The sequence below is a fragment of the Macrosteles quadrilineatus genome, unplaced genomic scaffold (assembly GCF_028750875.1).
Source record: "Macrosteles quadrilineatus isolate MER2022 unplaced genomic scaffold, UCM_ALF_1.0 Scaffold_10__1_contigs__length_6754688, whole genome shotgun sequence".
NCBI lineage: Eukaryota > Metazoa > Arthropoda > Insecta > Hemiptera > Cicadellidae > Macrosteles > Macrosteles quadrilineatus.
In genome coordinates this window covers 5,336,657-5,360,235 of record NW_026542603.1, presented here as the reverse complement: position 1 = coordinate 5,360,235, position 23,579 = coordinate 5,336,657, and the positions used below count along the sequence as shown (strand labels likewise).

Sequence of the window (23,579 nt, the reverse complement as noted above, 5' to 3'; positions counted from 1 at the left end):
ATGTTGTACCATTGACTACTGTATACTGATATCGTAGCCTTCCAATAGTCAAAGGTAAATTGACTATTTTTGTACTTAGTATATTTGAACTAGGGGGTTGTGAGCTGATGAGCTGATTCCCCTAGTTGGTAACAACCTAAAATCATTTTACTCTATTTTCTAGCAGAGTTGCCGGGTCAATGATGCCTCCAAGTCGTATTTCTAGCTTAGTGAAAAAATCCAATGATCGTGAACAGCTTTTACAGCATTAAATGAGCAAATAACTTTCACAAAAATAAATGGAAAAATAAAATCAAATGCCAGCAGCTTGATATGTGCTTTATTGAACGGAATAGGCGAGTGGCGTCTGCAAAACCGTTTACATATCTTCTAGCTATGTAACAATCGGTGTATCAATAATTATAATTCTAACTATCTAAGTCCATGCACCCTTTGGGTAACCGCAGCCAGGCTCTGTGGTGTGTGGGTGTGCGGGTTGTCAACAGTTGAATTAAAGCAGTAAGCGAGTAAGCTACCATCCCTGCTACCAGCGTACGTCCCGGCTTTCCTGTGTGTACTGCACGTCTCTAGGATCGAGGATAAGCGAGGAGAATGTCCGTGCTTGTTATATTATGTATTTTGTAAACGAACTCCACGACCCGCTAAGCTCTCTGCGGTGACACACGGACAATTGCCTCCCTGTCTTCACCTAGTGGAACGGTCGTCTCGGGTGTCGGTAATTTATTCTGTCACGTTTCTGTGTATCTCTTTCTCTCTCCCTATTTCCTCCTTCATTATGTCCGTGCTTGTTTCTATACAACAGGTAAATCTTGATAATGAAATTGCGGACAAAACTTCCGATTTTGTTTGTAAGCGTAAAAAGTAAAAATAAAATAAAATGCGGGTTGTGTATAAGTGGATACACTGTAAAATGTACATAAAAACAGAACGCATTATTAGTCTACATTAGGGAAACAATACAGATCAAGACATAGTCATTTAAGACTGGATTTATAGTTAGTTTAGTAAATGATGCCAGATAATTGAGATACTTAGGCCTAACTATTACTGTTAGTTAGATTTCCTGTCTAATGAAAATGGCGCGACAGCTAGCATAATTAATTAGATACCAAATTGTTCTTAAAAATACATATGAAAAACATTTGCTGATAAGGAATCAGGAGTATGACCCTCTCAAACATTCGGATCGAGAAAGTAAATGAGAGTAGAAGTGGTTTGGTAGACAAGAAAGTCGTTCTGTCCGTAGACCATAAGTAAATCGCTAGAATTTGCAGAGGCGTGGCTAGGATGTAGAAAAGAGGATGAAATCGATACAAGACGCTCAACTGGAATAATTCAAATGTAGCATTAATGTAATTTTGGTATAGTATTATTTCTTATATGTCCGTCTCTCGATGTAGTTAATTATGAACGGTTTACATATGAAAATCTTCATTGTTGACAATACGCAAGGACTTTCAAAAGATGTAATGCCTTACTATACTAAACAGTTCAATCCTAAATTCACATGTACCTGATAAAATGAAAATAGCAACAATTTACCCAAAGTATAAAAAAAGGAGAAAAAAATTTAAAAACAAACTACAGGCCAATCTCAATACTACCCACCTTCTCAAAATATATAGAGAAAATAATTTTTAACCAGATAATGGACCATCTGAATGAAAACAACCTCATAACTGAAAAACAACATGGTTTTAGACCTCAAAAATCCATTACTACAGCAGTATTTCAATTCTGTGACTTTATAACAAATACCCCCGCCGCAGCAAACCTGCAGACTAAGCGAATTTCCATTTGACTGATTGGATTTACACTGAAATGTCTACTTAAAAATATAACATTTATTCCCTATTTAAATAGAATTAGTTTAACAAGTACTTAGGTTTGCTGCATCAGGGAGGGTAAAACTGTTCTTTTTTTGTAAAATGTTTATAGTTAGTAAGAAATAAAAATATTTTCCAAATTTGATCAAAATATGTTAATAAACAAGCAAACTACAACAGTTTACTTATTCTCCATAAGAATAACATTGGAATTTTAAATTTAAAATTTTTTTGAATTTTCTCCATAACCATTAGGCGCACAATAACGCTTCAATATACTAAATTATTTGTTTTTTTAAGCTCTACAAAATGGTTTGAAAAGAAATTGCTAAATTTTATGTTTTTTTTGGTAAAAAATAGGAAAAACCTATTTTTACCCCATAAAACCCCCCGTAAACCCCCGTTCCCATGGTCCGATCATGCTGGATCGCGAACTCGTTCGAATAAACGTAGGTTTACACGTTTGTACCAAATTTCATCAAAATCGGATCATTTTTGCTCGAGTTATAGTGCTAACGGACACATATATATATATATATATAAATATATAAATAAATAAATATATAAATATATAAATATATATATATATATATGAATTTGAACGGATGGTGTTTTTGGCCTCTAGGGACCTCAAAACGAAAAAAAAATCGGTCCCGCGTCCAGGTCTTACCATGAGTACTACGGTAATAGCTTATTCCCTATATGGGAAATTCGCTAAAAACTGGGAAGAAAATAACAATGTCATAGGAATATAACTGGACATAGAAAAAGCATTTGACAGTCTAAACTGGAAAACCCTTATAAGTAAATTAAATGCACTTAACATAAAACAGGACGCTCAAAAATGGATCAAAAGTTATCTCACAAATAGAAAACAACAAGTAGAAATAGGCTACATAAAAAACAACATTGAACTTAAAACCAAATCTAAACTTCAAGATATGACCCAAGGAATTCCACAAGGAAGCATCCTCGGCCCCCTCCTATTCATCATATATATGAACAATTTTCCAGAAAACCTGCCAACAGGAATGGACTGTATTATTTTTGCCGATGACACCAAAGTACTAATCCCTCGAGATCATCACCTCATAACTAACGGAGGAATAGAAAATATCTTAAAACATATATAGAACAATTCTGCAAATCAATAGACCTTAGAGTCAATAACGCCAAAACTGTTAAAATAGAATTTTCCTGCAAATCAAACCCAAAAAAACCCCTTTAGGTAACTCAAACCCAAACAGATCAGACCATACCAAATTTCTGGGAATAGAAATAGACGAAAACTTAAAATGGGAACACCATATTAATTCACTGAAACAAAAACTATCTACATCAATCTATGCTATGAGAAGGATAACTAACCTAACCGACTTTACTACAGCTAAAATTGCCTACCATGCACTCATAGAATCACACCTCCGCTTTGGAATTGTTGCCTGGGGTGCAGCAAGTACAGACCTTTTTCAATCAATTTTCATATTACAAAAAGAAGCAATAAGAACCCTAAATAATACCCACTATCAAGAACATTGCAAACCATTTTTTATAAAAAAACAAAATTCTCACATTAACATCCTTATACTTGATTGAAGTGATAACCCAAACAATGAAACTGAATCCCACTAAATGATCAGAAACACATAACTACAACACCAGGAAAAAACCGATCTGAATCTACCGCAACATAGATTAGAAAAAACAGCGAAAACCCCAACATGTAGAGGGATGAAACTTTACAACTTACTACCACATCGGCTAAAAGCTATTACAGACCCAAAAAAATTTGCTAACCAACTGAAAAACTATCTCCTCGAACGACCCTACTACAGTTTGAATGAATTCCTGGATGACCATACTTTTAACAGAAGACAATAAAAAAAAACAAGCAATAACTAAGAAGATAAAGAAAAAGATGACGCCTCCCCCAATCTTGATAACTGCGGAGGAGAACAAAAAAAAAAAATCGAATTCTTTCAAAGTTCCCGTAGTTGATCAGGCATTCCACCTCAATCCTTCCTTGTATTCTCTTTTGGGGGTTATGTCCTGATGTTCTAATCGTAGTTTCTACTCGATCAAAATTTAATTTTTACTGTTCTTGCTTTTACTGTATTTTTTTCAAAGAGATCCTCAAAAAGGCAATTTAACCCCCTTAAAATTGAGACCCTAAGTGGTCGATGACTTGAAACATAGCCTCCAGGTGAACCTGAAAATAAGACGTCATCGTGACGTCACTAACCTGGGTGGGGTACAAATCCATGAGTGTACAATTCTGCCACCCCGTACTACAGAATGTACTACGGTATTCTACTATGTACTATGTGTATTCATTACTATATAATGAGTTAAGAGGTAGTTTAGAGTGTCTTTAGTACTGGCCGAATTTTACATAATCTTTTCCAACCCTTAAATTTATTTTTCCTTTGCGTACACATTGAGATTCAATCCTCCATCTTCAGAGCTCTTCCCGTTTACCACTCACAAAACCCCTACATTTGCAAGCTTGGCCAACCCTTATCAATTATAAATGTTCCGTGTTAATAACGCAGCTATTGTGTAGTCAAGGACGTGAGATCTTTGGGCTACGTCCAAATTCACCAACATTTTTGGGGTCGTTTCTAATGTCCAAATTCACCAACTTTCTACCTGGAGCAGGTACGATATTTCTCCCGGCGGGCGGGGAAGGAATTCCGAATAGTTTGCCCTCGCCTGCTCCGTCTCGTCTCGGCGAGAGTGTACTGCTTAGCCCTAATAGTACTGTTTAAGCTGTGATTGTTTCAGGCAGCTTTAGGTTAGGTTAGGTTAGATTAGGTTAGGTTAGGTTAGGTTAGGTTTGGTTAGGTTAGGTTAGGTTAAGTTAGGTTAGGTTAGGTTACAGTACACTCTCGCCAAGACGAGACGGAGCAGGCGATGGCAAACTATTCGGAGGGAATTCCTTCCCCGCCCGCCGGGAGAAATATCGTACCTGCTAAAGGTAGAAAGTTGGTGAATTTGGACATTAGAAACGACCCCAAAAATGTTGGTGAATTTGGACCTGGCCGATCTTTGTTGTCTGTTGATGTTGATTGTTGTGTTTTTGTTGGTTTCAGAGGCGTTCCTACATGTGAGGGACAACATGGACGGTCTGGACGCCAACGAAACGGACCTGCTGTTCCTGCGCCAGCTGCTGGACAACACCGTGCTGAGAAACCTAGTGCAGGTACTGGCTTTCTCACAAAAGCTATTTATTATATTCCACAGCGAGCTGGTCTAGTGGTTAGAGCCCGGTCCTGGATTCAAAACCCGCCAAATCACCAAGTGATATTGCCGCAACCCCTTGGTCTAGCCTGAAGTAATGTGACAAACAATCCCTGGCTCGTGCCTAGCGTTTAGTACAAAAAAATATGGACCCAACAAAACGTTCTTCTCCTGTTAGAATAACAGGAAACAACTTGAACAAGGGCCAGTGTTGAGTAACATGAAAACCATATCAATGGAATATGTAGACTGTAGAGAACATTGAAAAGTGTTTTACTAGCTTACGTTTTGCGATTAAACGGAACGGACCAGATAGGGGTACTTGCGCAAATGCCGAGTAACAAACACGAAGAAATGTTTAAAAAATTTACTTATACACAATACAATATAACACAATATAAGCCCAAATATCGCACGGTTTAAAAAAAAAAACTATTATTTTCTTTATAACTTATATTGGAAATATTGGCAATGAATAATGAAAGGTATAACTAAATTTTAAAAAGTTCAAAAAGGCCAATATAAAATAAATTGTTTTAATCACAAGCGCTTTCGGAAACTATGTTCCCATCGTCCAGGCTGTGTTTTTATATATTGGCCTTTTTAAAATTTTAAATTTAGTTATACATTTCATTGATTAGTTTCTAGATTAAAAAACGAAAATGAAATATTATTTTTTCATCTAAACAATAGATGAACGCCCCTTCATTTTATCATTGAGCTATGTAGTTACATTACTTAGTTGTGGCTGTGCTTTCGGGTATTTGAAGGCGTTCCAGAATTGACCGTCAAGACCTGAAATAAATTAAAAAAATATTGTAGATAATTTTTATATTTTGATGTTACATAATAAACACAGTTTTATCCTAGACTTTCAGTACTATTAATACACTTTTCACTCCGTTGTTTTTATGACCGTTTCATTGTCGAATGCTTCGAAATTAGTATTAATAACTACTGTAATTAATTATCGACTAAACTTTTTCTCTTATATTAGCGTAACTTGTATAGTATTTCCTTCGCTATAATAGCTATAACACCAGAGGAACAACAATAATTTATAAATATCTCGATTTATATTATTTGTTTGAAACAGTATCAAGTTGGTGAAACGATAAAGAAAGGGCGTGTAATTAGCAAAAATTAACAATAATGGATTATCGTGCTATTATAGCTTTTTTCATAGCTTACAGTGTACTGTATTTGGATTTTTTTCTGGTTTGTTTATTGCTCTTTTATCTTTTTCCCCATGTGCTCAATATTTCTTTAGGCCCCACTTGTTTTTTTCTAATCCGATGAAGAATCGAATTTTAAATTCCTTAATATTAAAAATTTGGTTACCTACTCAATTTTGTCCTACACCTTTAAAACAAATTATTACTATTTTTCCTCTTTCCATAAATGAGAATTAGACTCCCTCCTGAACACTAATTGCTTTTCTCATTTGTTAAACGGACAAAATATGCCAGCCCTGGTTTTCCTCGTGTTATTATAACTTTGAACAATAGACACTGTTTCTCACCCTTGAAACATGCGAAGACAAACAAGGTTTACTATTGTAAAGGGTCAAGTGTTGAGGTGAACTCCCACAACAACTGGTCACTGCCATTCAGCGAAATTCCCTCAAAACATCACGGCCTTGTAAAGCTATGACTAAGGACAGTACACTTCCGGCCTCTAATTGGCCATCCGGTTATTTTTACGATTAATTCGGCTACCCTGTCAGCGTTGCTACTTTAAAAGGAAAGTCAGTAAAGTCACGACGCACTTTTTTTGTTTTTTACCTTGGCTAACAACCTTGTAAAAATCCCACTGCTGATTTAATAATAGCAATAGAGCTAGAATTAAAAAAAAAACAATTCCATGTACGAGAACAAAAAAAAAATTATCCGTGAAGCCTTTTTGGTTTTAGGATCCTGGGACGGGGTGTTGAAGATTTTTGGACTGCAAAGCGTAATAACAAGCAGGAAAGCAGCCCAAAAACGATATAGTTTAAAATGTTCTGTAGATATTTGTATTTTGAAATTTTTTGTCGTTAGAATTTTTACACGCCTACTTTGTATGGGAAAAGACTAAACTCCCATACAAAATAGGCATACGGCATACGTGAAAATAATTGACTGCCTAAGAGTCAAGATGGACTGGAGGTGTCTTCATAGCATCATAGCTTTATGACAAATGAGGGTTGGAATCGAACCAGCAAAGCAACCGTGCAACCCTCAGATTCAACAGCAAAGTTAATCCATTTGTCTGCCCAGACAATTTAACATCGAGCTGATAAAATATTTTAAAGTAGGTATTTTATGTCTGGTCTGATGTGATTTCTAAATTAGTTGTTTTATATCTCACTGTATTTTCACTTTGATGAAAACGGGTGGACTAGCTTTTAATTGGTTACATGGCAATTAATAATAATATGTAGTTTCAATAACATATATTTATAAGGCTACAAAGCTGATGAATTATTTTAGTGATTGCAGTTTGTAATTAATATAGTCATCATAGTCGATGACTCGGATGCTTATATAAACGGCATTTTGTTGGTTTGTTTCTTTCAATGATTGAACTAATTGTCGCAGAAAATCAAAATGTAGTGTAAAATTATTGTAAACGCTCTCTGTGACAAAGACAAAAGATCCGTTAAACTTTACATCACACACTCACAGCACAGGTTGATATTACCATGGCCTGCTTGATCGAAGGAAAGTATTATTGATGACATCACTGCCAGCTTTACCTGCTCCACCGTTCGTTCGATGTCGCTTCGCTGCTTCCTTGAGCTCGGAACGCGTCGTCGTTCGTCGTTGTCAAAAGTGGGCTGGGCAGGGCTGTCCAGGCTGGCTGCCAGTGGCTGCTGTGTTTGTGAGAACGTTTTGTTGATTTCTGTATTTACCAATCCGTGTTAACGTGCAATATTAATACTATCTGTGATGTTTACTTCTTGTAAGTTAAGGTAATTATATAGGATAATACTTTTAGTTGGCTGAAAGATGAAATTCTCGCTAAAAGTAATTTCCTTCCAACCTTGAGATTGAGAATCATCAACAACCTGTTACAAGGGTTAACCTTTATTGGTAATGCAAAGGAGTTAATGTATCTAATTATTCTTTGTGTTTTGAAAGTTTGCTGTTACTTTTGAATGATGAACAATCAGATTTATTCTTTAACTTATGCGGGGCAATGTAAAATCTCTTTGTTTGGATAGGTTAGGCCTACCCTAGGTAACTTAGTAAATTGATGTTAGGCCTACAATCAAGGTTAAGTTAACTCACCTTTATGAGTTACTTTATGAGTTTGACATTTGGCCACAAGTGACAAAATAACTTTACTTAGGACAAGGCTAATTAGGCTACTGTAAAAGTTTTGGGTTTTTCATTTAAGTTAACTTAGTGTCCTTTTAAAGCAGCATAGCATATTTTAATTTCCATCCCAGTTTCAAGAACTCAAATTAGAATTAGGCTATAGGCCTTCTAGCAAACCCATGCGAAGGATTCTGGCACTAAATCCTTCTCTAAACTTAATCCCACTTTTTTGAGGTAAACTTAGGCCTACCGGTACAGTACACAACAAAGTTAATTCTGCGTAGTGAGTGCATCATTGATTGAATGTCATTGGAAATGTCGTCCTATTCCAATGCCAACAAACTTGCTTCAATGTGAGCTTCGCCACTCACGGGGAACGTTGTCTTCGATTGCCACGTTTTGTACAAGTGTTGCTTCTTACTTACCGGTACTTACTTACTTCTTACTTAAGTACTTCAACCTTTTGTGCGCTTTGTTTCCGTGTCTACCGTTCTGATCTTTATCGGTGCATCGTCTTTGAGTCAACATATTGTGTAGGGTGCTTCGTACAATTTCCATTAATGATTTATTTATGTAATTTTTATTATTTCCATACAAAATATATTTTTTACATAGGCCTAGGCCTATTAAAAAATTTTTGAAAACATTTTGTGATTGAAATTTTTTAACACCAAAAGACTTCATGTAGGCTAATGGCGGTGGGAAGATGTAAATATATATTTTATACAAATATTGATGTTATGAGAACTATTGAATATAAAATACCCCCGCCGCAGCAAACCTGCAGACAAAGCAAATTTCGACTTGTCTGATTACATTTTTACTAAAATATTTCTATAAATAAGGCATATTTCCCAATTTAAATAACATTAGATTTAAGGAGTGCTTAAAGGTTTGCACTACGGGAATGTAAAAAGGGTTTTTTGACCAAACGTCAATACTTAGTATAGGATGAAATAAATAAATTTGCCAAATTTTATCAACATCCACAAGAATAACATAGAAATTTTAAATTTACATTTTTTTGATTTTTCTCCGTAATTATTAGGCATACAACAATGCTTCAATAGGCCTATACTAAGTTAAATTGTTTCTTTTTTTAAGCTCTACAAAATGGTGGGAGATAAATTCCAAAATTTTATGTTTTAGGGCCAAAATGGGAAAAAAACCAATTTTTACCCCATAAAACCCCCCAGTAGGTTTACACATTTATACCAAATTTCATCAAAATCAGATCATTTTTGTTTGAGTTATCGTGCTAACGGACACATAGCCTATATAAATATATATATATATATATATATATATACTACCTATATGAATTTGAACTAATAGTGTTTTTGGCCTCTGGGGACCTCAAAACAAAAAAGTAAATCGGTCCCGGGTCCAGGTCTTACCATGAGACCTACGGCACAGAAAACATACTACTATAACCCAGAATGTCAACCGCATGGTAAAAAGCTCTCTCATAACACTTCATGCTTTTTACCATGCGGTTGGCATTCTGGGTTATAGTAGTATGTTTTCTTCACCTATGTTAATAGCTTATTCCCTATAGTATGGGAAATTCGCTAAAAATATTTCCTATGTGACTGTGAGCCAGTGGGGCCAAAAGATATTTAGGGGTTGAACAAGTATGTAGGCTACCGGTATCAGTACCTAAGCAAGGGAATTCCCGCCCCAGAAGTGAATTCACCAACTTCAGCCAAAATCGACACTGAGACATCTAGATTCATAATTTTTGATACCCTGACATAATTTTTAAGTTAGGCCTAGGTACTCATAATTATTAGCACTGAACGTGTGAAAGTATGGGTTCTTACTTCAGGAATAGGGGACCTTATATTTTAGATAATTACGGTAACCTTTTAAAAATATAATGTTAAGCTAGGCTATTTACGTTTTTACATGTTTATAGGACCCATTATTTGAACACTATTTTTGAAGTAATAATATGGCCATATACAATTTTTTTTTTTGATGGCTTTGTTTTTACACAGACATAGTTTTCACTGAAAAAGCACACCCTTGACAAAGCCACACAAACTGAATATGTAAAAAAACAGAGTCTGGCACGTGCAACCCTTTCCTCGTTAGCGTCTGTCCATATGCCTTATAAATTTGCTTTATAAATTTTTCATGGCAAAGAACTTTTAAGGGAAATTCCTACTTAGTCAGTTTGAAAGGATTATGGACTATTTGAGTACCATGACAGTTTGACCTGAGTTAGCCAATTTCGCTTTGATAGTGTAGGTGCCCAAGAGAGCTACAGCCAATCTTGGACCATGCCTAGATTTCTCATCAACATGATAATAGAGTTCTTTTTAACATGGGTTTATGAGCTAACAAACCTTAAAAAATCGAAAAGATACAACGGAGCGTTCTACGTCCCTTGGTAAAGATCTAAATCAAAACTGATATAAACCATTTTCTGTCAGTAAGGAATTTGGCACAAAATAACTATTCATTGAAACCTGAAGTAAAGAAAAGGTAAGAGATCAGAGGTGATGTTTGAAGATGGAATTCTTAAATAGCCTATCCATAGAATGGTTGGTAGGTATCAAAATTAAGGCTTTATCGTAAATAAACAAATATAATCCTAAAAGAATCCATGCGGTACCTACTTACTTTTCAGTTGTTCTTCTTTTGACTTCTTTAAAGTGAATAATTTGATTTAATCACCGGGGTTGTGACCCATTTATCGTAGAGAGCACAGACTAAGTATGTTGATTGTCGTGGATGAAGTAAAAACAAAACCCTTGGATTTGCGAAATAATTATTTGTTTGTTTTTATTCCAACACAATCAGCATGTTTCAGCTGATCGAATAACGTAAATAAACATTTTAAGTTTAAATTACTTGAGCAGAATAATATAGCCTAATAGATAGTTTTTATGAAAAACTACTGAAAAATGAGTGATTGGTATACTTTCTTAGGGTAAGTTTATTGGGTAAAAAAGCTTTAAAATAACACCTCATTTATGTAAAAGGAAGTTATGGTCTGCCAACACAAAAAAAAAAAAACACTTTAGAAATTATAAGATTAGATTAACTTTGTTTACGGTTGCTATAGCCTTTTGTTCTTGAATACATAAGTAAGATGTCACCCTATACATTTAGCCAGCTTCTGCAGCATACTCTGGGGTCTTCTCAGGGTAGGCTGGGATGAAATGTGTTTTAGCAAAAATGCTACAAACTCTCAGACAACTGTAGCAAAAATATTATTCTTTAAGCATTAAAAAAATCCATTAATATTACATGTTTGGACATTACATCTTCAATTTTATTTGTAGCAAATTTGCTATAGCCAGCAAAAACAATGTAGCATTTTTAAGTTGTGTATAGCAAAATGCTACCATAGCTTAAGCCCTGGGTCTTCTGCTATCTTCTTATCAATAACACTAGTACATATTTAGGCTACCAACTGTATATAAAAGCACATTTACACACACGAGGTTGGGTCAATCAAGACAAATTGATGACAGACACACAGCGGGGTCACGGAAGGTCTTTCTTCCTCCGTTTCATTTCTTGAACTGTGGGTTTTTGGATTTGAATTTGGACCGTTAGACAGTTGAGGGTAGTTGAAACTTTCCTAGATCTCAAAACGCCCCCCTTCAACCTGGATTCAGGCCCATCCTGATACACATATTTGAGTAACTTAACTATGCCACTTTCAAGCAACAACATTTCTTCAGGTCCTTCCTTGTCAAATGATAATCAGCGAATAAGCACAGGACATTGTTGTGTGACCCCTCATTCCGGCCAGGTACTCATCGACGAGTAAGCTACCATACCGGCACCATGTGTAGCTAAGTAGGCCTTAATAGTGATCACCACATTTAAAGAACCTCTTCTATAATACAAGGCTACCAATTAGTGATGTAAAATACCCAGGTATTTAAAACTCGGGGTAAATACCTGGGTATTTTGGGTAAATACCCAAAATCCATAAATACCCGGGTATTTTGGGTATTTGTGAAATCAATTGAAATTCATTTATATATACCCCTAAATATGTTATTATTATCATTACATGATAAATTAGGATAGTCGATAACACCTTTTAGGCCTACAGTAGCTTGAAGCTTTGCTAGTACCTTTTATTTAATGATTTAGCACCTTTTTTTTAATAATACATACATTTTCTAAATAAGCATGGGGTTTCGTGTCTTAAATCAAGTAACATCAGTTAAAATTTAACTTACTAAAAAATAGCCTATTAAAAAGGCTGTGGCTATTTCAATTTTTATCATTTTATAAATTTATAACCAATTAAATAACATAAACATAATTATTTTAATTTATAAATATCCAGAAATTGTTGAAAGATTTACTGGGCCTATAGATTCAAATGTTTTGTATCACAAGTTTATGAAATTAGTTTTTTTATTTTGATACTATTGATACCAACAAAAGATCTAGAACAAAAATATTATTAAATTCTGCCATCCTACAGATTGAGTTTTAATTATTTTCTTAAGTTGTTTACACATAGGCCACTACTAGGTTATAATAATTATTACTTTAAAAATAATTTTTATTCATTTTCAATAAAATAAATTGAAATTCATCTATCTATCATAGAAATTAAAAAATCATAAGTAGTCAGGACAAGTGCAACCATGCGACCAGGGTATTTATGCCGATTATGCTTTATGCTCAGACCTGGGTATTTATGGCGAGTATACACAGAAGTAAAATGCTAGTAGTGACCATATGAATTTTGTTTAACACATTTTATCATCGTTTTACTATCCTTACAGGGTAATAATTGCAAAAATACATCTCAATCTTCTCTAACTTTAATAAAAATTATAAACCCAGGCCTGGGGTAAATACCCGGGTAAATACCCAATTTATATTTACCTACCCACTGGGTATTTACCCGGCCCACATCACTACTACCAATATGTTTTTGAGTTTAAATGTTTTAATTGTCGTCTACTTAGGTTAGGTTAGGTTTAGTAAAACAATTGCATAACCTACAACTTTTATTGACTATTTTTACATACAAATTATATAGCCTAGTGATAACTTAATATATAACAGAAAGGATCCCAATTTGAAGTCAGCATGGTGTTTGTGTAAAATTTCAAGCTCTATATTAACTCTAGAAATTTTTTTTCAGGTTCAAGACCAATTAGAAGTGCCTCAAAAACTTGCGCCTGACCCTGTAGTAGCTGAGAGTGTAAGTTTAGTTAGTGAATTACAACAGTCGTGCCAAACTTCACCAAGTCATGAAGCTAAAGAATTGAATAGGATATTTCATAAACCTCATTTTAAGGTGGGTTTGATGTTTGTGATTTTGTAGGCAAGCAATGTTGTGATGTTGACAAGTTTCTCCGTATGATTTTGGCACAGTAGTTGAAAATGTTTGGTAAATAAGCTATTTGTAAATTTGATTAAAGCTAAAAACAAACCCTGGAAAATAGTTAGTAACAACTCTCTCGGGACAAAATAAAGTTTTTTAGCTTCAGTCCTTTGTAGCCTAATTTAAAAATCCTAGAGTGGGTTATGTTTTCAGGCTTCTACATTTTTACTGAGATTCTTGTTTTAAATGCAAAACAAAAAGATTTTCAAAAGAAAAAGTTTCTATCCCAGAGTTAAAGTAATTTTTATTTTTTGCTTCTTCTCAACTTCATTTCAGCTTAAAACAAGTAGGCCTTCATCTTTATGTTTTTGGCATGGCTTAGGTTTAAATAGAAAAAGTCAATATTTATTGCTCTTTTTCATAGCTTGGAGCTTTATATGTTTTTGCTTTTTGCTGTGTTGTATTAAGTAGGCCTATGTATTTTAATCTCTGTAAATTATACTGATCGCTAGAAATAAAATGAAGATTTTTGTTCATCCTAGTCCATTTTAGTTTTAAAAGTTCTTTTAATCCATTTTTAACTGTTGTTAGATTTTTGAAAAAAAATCTCAAGAAATTTCATTAAATTTCATTGCCTGTGCATAATGGTTTCAATAATATTTCATGTTTTTAAAGTCCCACATTTATGTTTCAGGCCTTATTAGAGACTCACGATAGGATAGCAGAAAAGAAAATTAGTAAACGTCAACTAGAAACTAAGCCAAAAATCTCTGAACTGAGTACAAACGGGAAGTCAGAAATGAATACTCAACCGATTAGGATAGTTGGGTTGAGAAAAGTACCAAAAGAGCCATTGGTGAGTTTTCAGTTTATAGTAGGCTAACTAATGTTAGAATCCTTTGTTCAAAGTACATTTCTGTGGTGAGTGTAAGTCATTTGAGGTAGCCAACGTTGAAGATTGCAGAAGTTTTTCTTCAAGATTAGTAAAAAGCAAAATTTGTTTGTTCATTTTTTTCCAATTGAGATAGAAAATGTTTCCAATAATTTTGAAATATAACTTTAGAATTTTGTTGATCATATTTGCTTCAAATTTTACCAACATTACAGTTTTAGCGAATTTCCCATAAAGGGAATAAGCTATGACGTAGTACTGATGGTAAGACCTTGATCCGGGACCAATTTACTTTTCATTTTGAGGTCCCTAGAGTCCAAAACACCATCCGTTCAAATTCATATACAGTGTGGAAATTAAGTCTTGAAACAAATCTGTATTTTCAAAACTGAAATAGACAGTAATAAAATAAAAAAAATAAGTCACCCCCACCCCCTACCCTGTTAGGGGGGTTAAAAAATATTTTTGATGTAAAAAATTATGGATTCTTTGTTAACAATCAACGCCACAAACAGAATATTTCTATCTATTTCAGTTTAAAAAATACAGATTTGTTTAAAATAAACCAATAGGGTAATAGGTAATAGGGAGAGTTATATCTTGAAACGGTTTTTGAACTGTTTTTTTATGACATTAACAGCCATTCATGAGCGGGGTGGCGCCTTGAAGCCGAGGTTCTAGAACAGTTTTACACCCCATCCCCTCCAGTACATTAATGGTATTGTTCCAGGGGTTCACAGTGCAGGTAGATGAGAATGGTAACCTGATCGTAGCCAGAGTGTTGGCTGGGGGAGTGATAGAACGACAAGGGCTACTACACCCCGGAGATGTGATATTGGAGGTGAACAATGTTGCCGTCACCTCGCCCGACGAACTTCAGTTTGAGGTTATGAAGGCTAAGGAGAATGTTACACTCAGGATAGCTCCAAATCCTGAGAACGCCAAGTCACTGAAAACCCATCAGGTATTGACAAAAATATCAGGTAGCCTATTGAAAAAAAAAATGGACGAAGGTTTCTAACTCTGGCCTCACCTATCATGGTTCATTGAGTAATTTTGAGTAACAGTCATGACAAAAGAGTCAACAGGTCTTGACATTTTAAATCTACTTATCTCTAGCAGTTCTAACCTTAAATTTTAATTCGACAGTTTAGAACAAATATTCACAGAGAAGCCTACCGGTAGGTCCCCCCCCCCTTGTCTTAGTTGCTGACACTGAACCGTACAGTACTTTTCTTGGTTCTAAAGAGTTTTGTTAATCACTTCACCAAAATATCTAAGATCAGTGAGCTATTATAACTTTTGTAGTGCTTTAATTCATCCGCTTTATCTGTTCCAGTGCTACATGAGAGCTTTGTTTGATTATGATCCGAAAGAAGACACATTACTACCTTGTCGTGAAATCGGACTGGCCTTCCAACATGGAGACATTCTACAAGTAAGTCACATTGTTAAACTTGTCTCTGCATCACCCACAGAATGTTATTGGTGTAGGTCCACAATTGGATGTAGGGTGTCGTTCATAAATACATTTTCCTTCATGGGTTGTTGGTGGGATAATTGGCTTATTTGAATAGGTCTATCCTTCTACTTAAAACACAAAACAAACCAGAATATTTAGAGATTTAGATATAGAGGACTAAAGTGGAGTGGCACACCGGATTTTTGTCAAATTATAAGGGACTTCTGTTCGGAGCATTTTGGAACTGATAAGTCTAAGTTATGGGTCAATCGCGCACACCCCTTGGGGAAGGACGGTAAAGCCATTATAGCGCATTTTCCGGACGACTATGACCTTGAATACATAATGGCTCATGTGAGGGACCTTAAAGGCACCAGGTACGTGGTCCATCGAGATTTGACTCGGGAGGTTAGAACGAAACGCGCCTATCTAGCCGAAGTCCGTACGGAAATTGAGAAAGTCTCCGGGAAGCTCAGAATGCCGATCGTTCATGACCATCTGAAGGTGGAGAACACTCGCTTCACCTGGGAGGAGAATAAATTGATGGCTGGGAGAGAAGACGGAGGGCAGAAGCTACTACACATCCTCGGCAAGGACTTCACGGATTTTCTTAAGAATCTCGCTGAGAAGGGCCCTGGGAAGAGGACAGACCCAGGTGTGAGAACAACGTACGCGGAGGCGACGAAAGTGGCGAGGGAGCAGCAGCACGTGTCGACGGCGGCGGGTACGACCAAACCGACACCGACAGCATCGCCGGTGGAGTCCATGGCTTCATCTCCAGGTGCCAAGGTCTAGGGAGTGGACGCCGATCCTGTAAGTGTCACTACTTTCAGAGCGAACAAGGAACTTAGTATATTAGCATACAATGTTTGTGGACTTAAAAATAAGCTAGAGGATAATTTATTTATAGATTTTGTCAATGAGTATGATTTAATTTTTTTACAAGAAACATTTATTAATCACGAGCAACATGATTTAGTTTTAAAAAGACTAGTTAACTTTAAGATAGATTTTAAATTTGCAGTAAGAAATGCAACACTAGGTAGACAGTCAGGTGGTATAGTTTTAGGAATAAATAAACAGTCAAAATTCTTCAATAATATTAAGTTTGAATATTTTAGAAATATAACTGCTTTTAAGTTACTGGAAGAAAACTATAATAGAGAATTTATTATTTTGCCAATTTATTTGAATTATAGCACTTGGGAAAATGATTTCGAAAATTTGTATGAAATAATCCATGGTAACAATGGTAAAAATTTAATCGTAATTGGAGATCTAAACAGTCGAATTTCTAGTGAGCAAAACATTACTGAAGATACTAATATACTGACCAATGCATGCCTAAATTATGATCGAAAGTCAAAAGATACAGTTTTAAATGTAAATGGGAAAAAAATTTTAGAAATGTGTGATGATTTTGGATTACTTGTATTGAATGGGAGAACAAAGTGTGATTCTAAGGGCGAATTTACTTTCATAAATAAATTGGGAGCGTCAGTGATAGACTTAGCGCTTGTTTCAATTCATTGTTTACAAATAGTTAGTGATTTTAAGATAATAGAGTACATTGGGTCAGATCACTTGCCAATACAATTAACTCTTAAGATAAGGAAAGAATTAGATTCCAGAGTCGAGGGGCAAGTTTTATCTTTACTTCCAAGATTAAAGTGGACCAATTTTGATGATTTTAATTTTAAGGAAAGAATACACACTGCTGCTTTAAATTTGCAATTGGACATAGACGAGGAAAGAAATGTTAAGAGTCTCATTCAATGCATTACAGAGTCAGCTCATGTTAAACAAGTAAAGTCAAATACAAATAACTCTTTCAAGTTTGCAAGGAAACAGCCATGGTTTGACTTACAGTGCGCTAAAGCTAGGCACAATGTGTTTAAACTATTGAGAAAGTACAGAAAAAGCGATGAAATTGAGATAAAAAATGAATATATTGAGGCCAACAGATCATTAAAAAATTTACTTAAAGCAAAAAAAACTGCTTACTTTGACAATATGTATTTATCTTTGACTCAGGCTAAAGACAGTAAATGTTTATGGAAACTTATAAATAGTTTTAATATTCAAAGTCCTAATACAGGTGGTCAAGTCAGCCCAAACGAATAGTTAGAACACTTTAAGAGTCTCTTGAACCCGCCCCTGCTGTCAGCCAATGTCTGTTATGCGCTTCCTCTTATTCAAAACGACTTTCTAGATAAAGAATTTAATTTGAACGAATTAAAAACAGTTTTATTGAAAGTAAAGAATGGTAAGGCACCAGGAGCTGACGGAATACCCTACGAGTTCTTTAAAAATGGTTCAGAGTCATTTTTAGTTAAGTTGCTGAATTTGTATAACAATATTTTCAAAACTAATAAAGTACCGAAAAGTTTTAAACAATCAATTATCTATCCTCTGTTTAAGAAAGGTGATAAAAACATTGCACAAAATTATAGGGGTTTATCATTTATAGATTGCGTAGCTAAGTTATACACAAGTTTACTGCACAACAGATTAAATCTTTGGATAACAGATCATGATAAGCTGTGTGAATATCAAGCTGGTTTCAGGAGTGGCTATTCGACAATTGATAATGTTTTTATTCTTTCAAATGCTGCAAAATTGTGTCTCAGTAAAAAAAAGGGTAAATTATATACTTTTTTTGTAGATTTTACTGCAGCTTTCGATACAATAGATAGAAATGCTTTGTTTTATAAGTTATCATGTCTTGGTATATCTACGCATATGTTACGCGTTTTAATGGATTTATATAATGGTACTTCGTCAGCTGTCTGGTGTAAAGATGGAATAACAGACTACTTTGAAACAGGCCTCGGTCTAAAACAAGGAGATGTTTTGAGTCCTTTATGTTTTAACTTATTTGTAAATGACATTATAGATTCATTAAGTGGAGGCTGCATTTTTGGAGATGTTCAAATTAAGGCTTTGTTATATGCTGACGACATTGTGTTGATGGCTCCGACGGGAACCAGTCTGCAGTTAATGATAAATGACCTTGAGAGATATTGTCAACAATGGAACTTGACTGTGAATTTAAGTAAGTCAAAGATCATGGTTTTTAGGAAAGGAGGGAAACTGAGGAAAAATGACAAATGGTATTTACGCCACACTTCATTATTTTGACGAACTTCCCACGCAAGGATTTAGTCCAGAAAACAGCTGTTTGCCACCAGCTTAATCAAATGGGGTTTCATTGCGTAATACTGTACTGCAATGAGTTTTACCGGACACCAATCAGCTGATTATACTGTATTTAGGTGGCAGTGAGTGGTTATAAACAAAAACATAACCTCTCTTAGAGGTTATGACTAGTGATTTTTAGACATTTAGTTGGTGGAAATATATAAGGATTTGTATGGATTTAGTAGTATGGCGTAAACTATCGTACGTAACTCGTCCAAAATGTGTGTACCGGACTCGTATGGTAATCCCGTACTCGACTTCGTCTCGCACGGGAACGACCACACTCGTCCGGTAAACACTTATTTTCAGGACTAGTGACGTAATATACTATTTCGAGGTGAAAGAATCGATGTGGTTAATGATTATAAATATTTGGGAATAAACTTAAATTCTAAACTATCCTGGGGTTTGCATTTAAAACACAAGTGCAGCTCTTCAAAATTAGCAATTAACAGTATTTGGAATACATTTCTAAATAACAAAAATGTACCTTTAAGTAAAAAATTCACTATTTATTTTTCAATTGTCAGATCAACTCTTTGTTATGGGTGTCAAATATGGGGTTTATGGGAAAGTGATTATGTAGATGGGATTCTTTGTTATTTTGTAAAGAAAATTTTAGGATTGGCAAAAAATACTCCCAACTATGCATTGTATCTCGAAACTGGACTAGAAAAAGAGTACATTTATACACTCAGCATGCATGCTCGTTACATCATACATGCTCTGTCACTGCCCCCGAACCGTCTACCAAATAAATTAGCAAAGAGAATAATCAGCGAAAATATTTATTGGAGCAGAGATTGGAAGGGTCTTGGAAGTAAACATGGAATTGAATTATCCTTTGATGTGAATTCCATTGAGGATACCCAGCGACACCTGTTATCAGTAGTAGAGGCAGTAAGGGGGGAGAGCAGGCGGGGGTTAGTCCAGGCGGCATTGGCCTCACGATACCACACAACTTATGCTTCATTGAATCTTGACCTTGGAGATAATGGATATCTATCAGATAACGTTCCTGATATTGTTAGACGATGGGTATTCAAAGTAAGGACAGAGACTATTTCCTTAAATTTTAAACCTTGGATGACAGACGCTAATTTTATATGTTCTTTGTGTAATCTAAATGAGAATGAGGACACTTATCATTTTGTTGCTCGTTGTCCAATTTTAACACAAATTAGAAATAAATGGCTATTGAAACCTGTTTTAAATAACTCGCTCAGAGTTTATAGATTTTCTTAATGGTAAGGATTGGCGTTCGCTGGCAAATTTTCTTAAAGAGGCTTGGAAGTATAGGTGGGATTTGGTTTTAGAATTCAATGTCTAGCAGCAAAACAATATACATATTATAGCTTATTACAAATATTTCACATTTTTAGTTGTATAAAATAAAATGTTGTCAACCCGGCAGACGGTCTTATGACCATTGCTGTAATGTGCTGTTTTGAGTAATTTTGTTGTTGTTATGCAGAAGATTGTGTTTAGTTATAAGTTCATATGTATTTATGCAGTTTATTTTTGTGTTAATAAAGCACTTTTTCATTTCATTCATTCATTCATTTCAAACCAGAATATTTAATACAGTAGTCTCCTGATAATCCATAATTATTAGTGGCTGAGTGGTCGTAAATTATGCAAACCTAACTAAGGATGCCCCAGAAATAACTAACATAGACTTTGAATGCATAGCTAAGCATAAATACAGGTGTAAGTTATATAATTAAAACGTTTTAAATGCAAGATACCTTGAACTTTGTTTCAAACATTTTTATTCACAAAATGGCATTTGGGGAATGAACATTTAACTCATTGGTTCCGTAACTCATGACTCATTGGTGGTCGGTGAATAAACAATGGTAACTCTATAGCCTACCTGCAAAATGATGGGTCTCCTCACACTAAACATCTTGGTCGTCGCTGTATAACATACATTTAACTTGCATCAATAATTTTTTATTTTGATATTTTGTGATCCTGGTTACATGTTTGTAGATAATAGGGAGTTTACTATACTACATCATTTTTGTATTTGTTGTTTTAACCTTATTTTTGGGGAAAGATAAGAAGTTCAATAAAACGTTCAGTTTCAAATCTGAAGAAACAAGGTGTTGGTTTTCAAAATGTTGAAATAGCCACACCTCACTTTCACTGTGTTGACAGATCATGAATACGAAAGACCCCAACTGGTGGCAAGCCAAGAAGGTGGGACAGGACGGCCCCGCAGGTCTGGTGCCTTCACAGGAACTGGAAGAGCGGAGGAAAGCTTTTGTCAAACCAGAGGCGGACTTTGTACACAAGATCAGCATTTGCGGAACTAGAGTAAGTGGGAATCGATTATGCGATTATTCCTATCGGTAACTTATGTTACATGATTATATTCAGTAATGGGTATTCTTCTGTTATACCGACCACACCAGGTTAGGTTAGGTTAAGTAACCAAACATTTTAAATGAAAGTGTATTTTTGAATATACAAATAACCTAACCTAACCTGGTATAATGGATATAGCAGAAAAACCCTGATTTGGTGGGCACAACAGAAGAGTGCCCAATAAAGTTGATCTATAGAGGTTTTTAGTACAATGATTATGTGATCTTAAAACCAAGTCAATCCTCATCAAGCAAAAAATTTCAGATTTCAAAAAAGAAACGCAAGCAGATGTACGAGTCTAAAATGAACAGTGAGTTTGACAAGGCGGAGCTGTTGCTGTATGAGGAGGTGACAAGGATGCCGCCATTCAAGCGGCGAACGCTGGCGCTCGTCGGCACACACGGCGTCGGCCGGCGCACACTCAAGAATAGACTGATCAACAGCGACCCGGACAAGTTTGCTGCTGTCATTCCAAGTGAGTTCATTAACCATGTAGTAGGTTATGGTTTATTTCGAGTCATCTAAATAGTGTTTACTTAAGGAATGGTTCCAAAAGTCAGGGTTATTACTTTGTAGTCAGATAAATCTTGGGAACTATTCCATCTCCTTATTCAATTTAAGTTTTCAATGGAGGGAGATTTGTGAAGCGTTGTTCCTGACTAAGATCAGCCGTTTCTATAGTTAGGACCATTTATGAAAGTGCAATGACCAAGGACAGCCATGTTCAGTTTAGGTTTTGAACCATCAAAAACTATTGACTTTACTCAGAAAATAAAACCTCTGATTATTAACAATCAAAGCCTTTGAAAAAAATCTTAACCCTTTGCACTCCGGCAAAAATTTTTTGGTCCTAGCCAAAAATGCCGGTACTTTGCCGGATAGGCCTAGCCAAAAACTCCAGACATTTTTACTAATTTTTGTAAGCGTTTGGAAAAATTTATGTATCTTCCTTGTCTGATCAGATAGAGACATACTTTTTGTTTCCTTTTATTCCCTATGAAATTCTACATAAAAATAAGTGAAAATAACCCATATCAAATATCAATTTTTTAAAATTATAATACGTTTGATTTCTTATTTTTAGAAAAATATTGTTTGAATGTGTATATCTAAAAGAAAAACCATTGAGACCATATATAATGTTAGTATTCTCAAATTCTCTACTTAGTTCTGAACACCACAAGTTCCATGCACCTACCTTGAAAAATGAAGAAGTTGTAGGCAAATTTGAAAATTGTTGTCCGAACTCCAAAATACTTGCATCTTGATAAATGAGGGTTACCCCAAGACTGTATCACAAATCATAATATTTTTCAAACTATTTCTTCCAAAAATCAAATTATGGTATTGTAAAAGTAATATTGTAGAAAAAACTCAAAATAAGTTTTTGTGTAGGGCCTTTAGCTTAGCACTATGATTGTTGAAAACGCAAAATGAAATAAAAATGTCGAGAATATTCAAAAAGTAAATCTATTCAACCTCATTAATTTTTACAATACTCAATAAAACATGCCATGCAAAAGTCATAAAAAATTCCATGCAGTCAATCATTCAAACACAAGACAAAAAAAACTATTTACAAATTATGCAAACACAAGACAAAAAAACTATTTACAAACAGGAATTGTTATTATTTGGTACATTTATGTTCGCCGAAGCAAACGCCATGTAGTCCTTTACCACAACGAACACATATTGTACGGCTTTTTTTCCTCTTGCCTCCCATTCTTGTGCTAAGAGGACTGCACTCACAGCAGTTCCTTTCCTGTCTTCCAGGTAAAGATGTGATGTCAAATTGAGTTTTGTTATTTGGTCCATCGCCACCATCCTTTTTGGGCTCTTCTAGGATTCTTTTCTTCGTACCACTGTGAAGACAGCGCCTCAATAATAGAAATGGTAAAGTGGTATCTTGAAATTACTTTTCCGCTGGTAATTTCTGAGTAAATTATATAGGCATTTAGGAGGATTC

The 23,579-nt window shown here is 35.1% G+C and overlaps 1 protein-coding gene across 3 annotated transcripts in view; it reads left to right on the top strand.

The window, feature by feature from the left end:
* LOC129004639 (protein PALS2-like) overlaps nucleotides 1–23,579 on the top strand; it is a 44,743-nt gene that overhangs the window by 9,295 nt on the left and 11,869 nt on the right. Inside the window, exons 2-8 of one of the 3 annotated variants that reach the window (XM_054433187.1) lie at nucleotides 4,919–5,028; nucleotides 13,500–13,655; nucleotides 14,377–14,538; nucleotides 15,305–15,538; nucleotides 15,914–16,012; nucleotides 21,401–21,559; nucleotides 21,875–22,085. In XM_054433187.1, coding sequence (XP_054289162.1) covers nucleotides 4,919–5,028; nucleotides 13,500–13,655; nucleotides 14,377–14,538; nucleotides 15,305–15,538; nucleotides 15,914–16,012; nucleotides 21,401–21,559; nucleotides 21,875–22,085 — 1,131 coding nt within the window. Of the gene's footprint in view, nucleotides 1–4,918; nucleotides 5,029–7,897; nucleotides 8,020–13,499; nucleotides 13,656–14,376; nucleotides 14,539–15,304; nucleotides 15,539–15,913; nucleotides 16,013–21,400; nucleotides 21,560–21,874; nucleotides 22,086–23,579 lie in introns of those variants that run through there. The other 2 variants (XM_054433188.1, XM_054433189.1) reach the window with 2 other exon arrangements.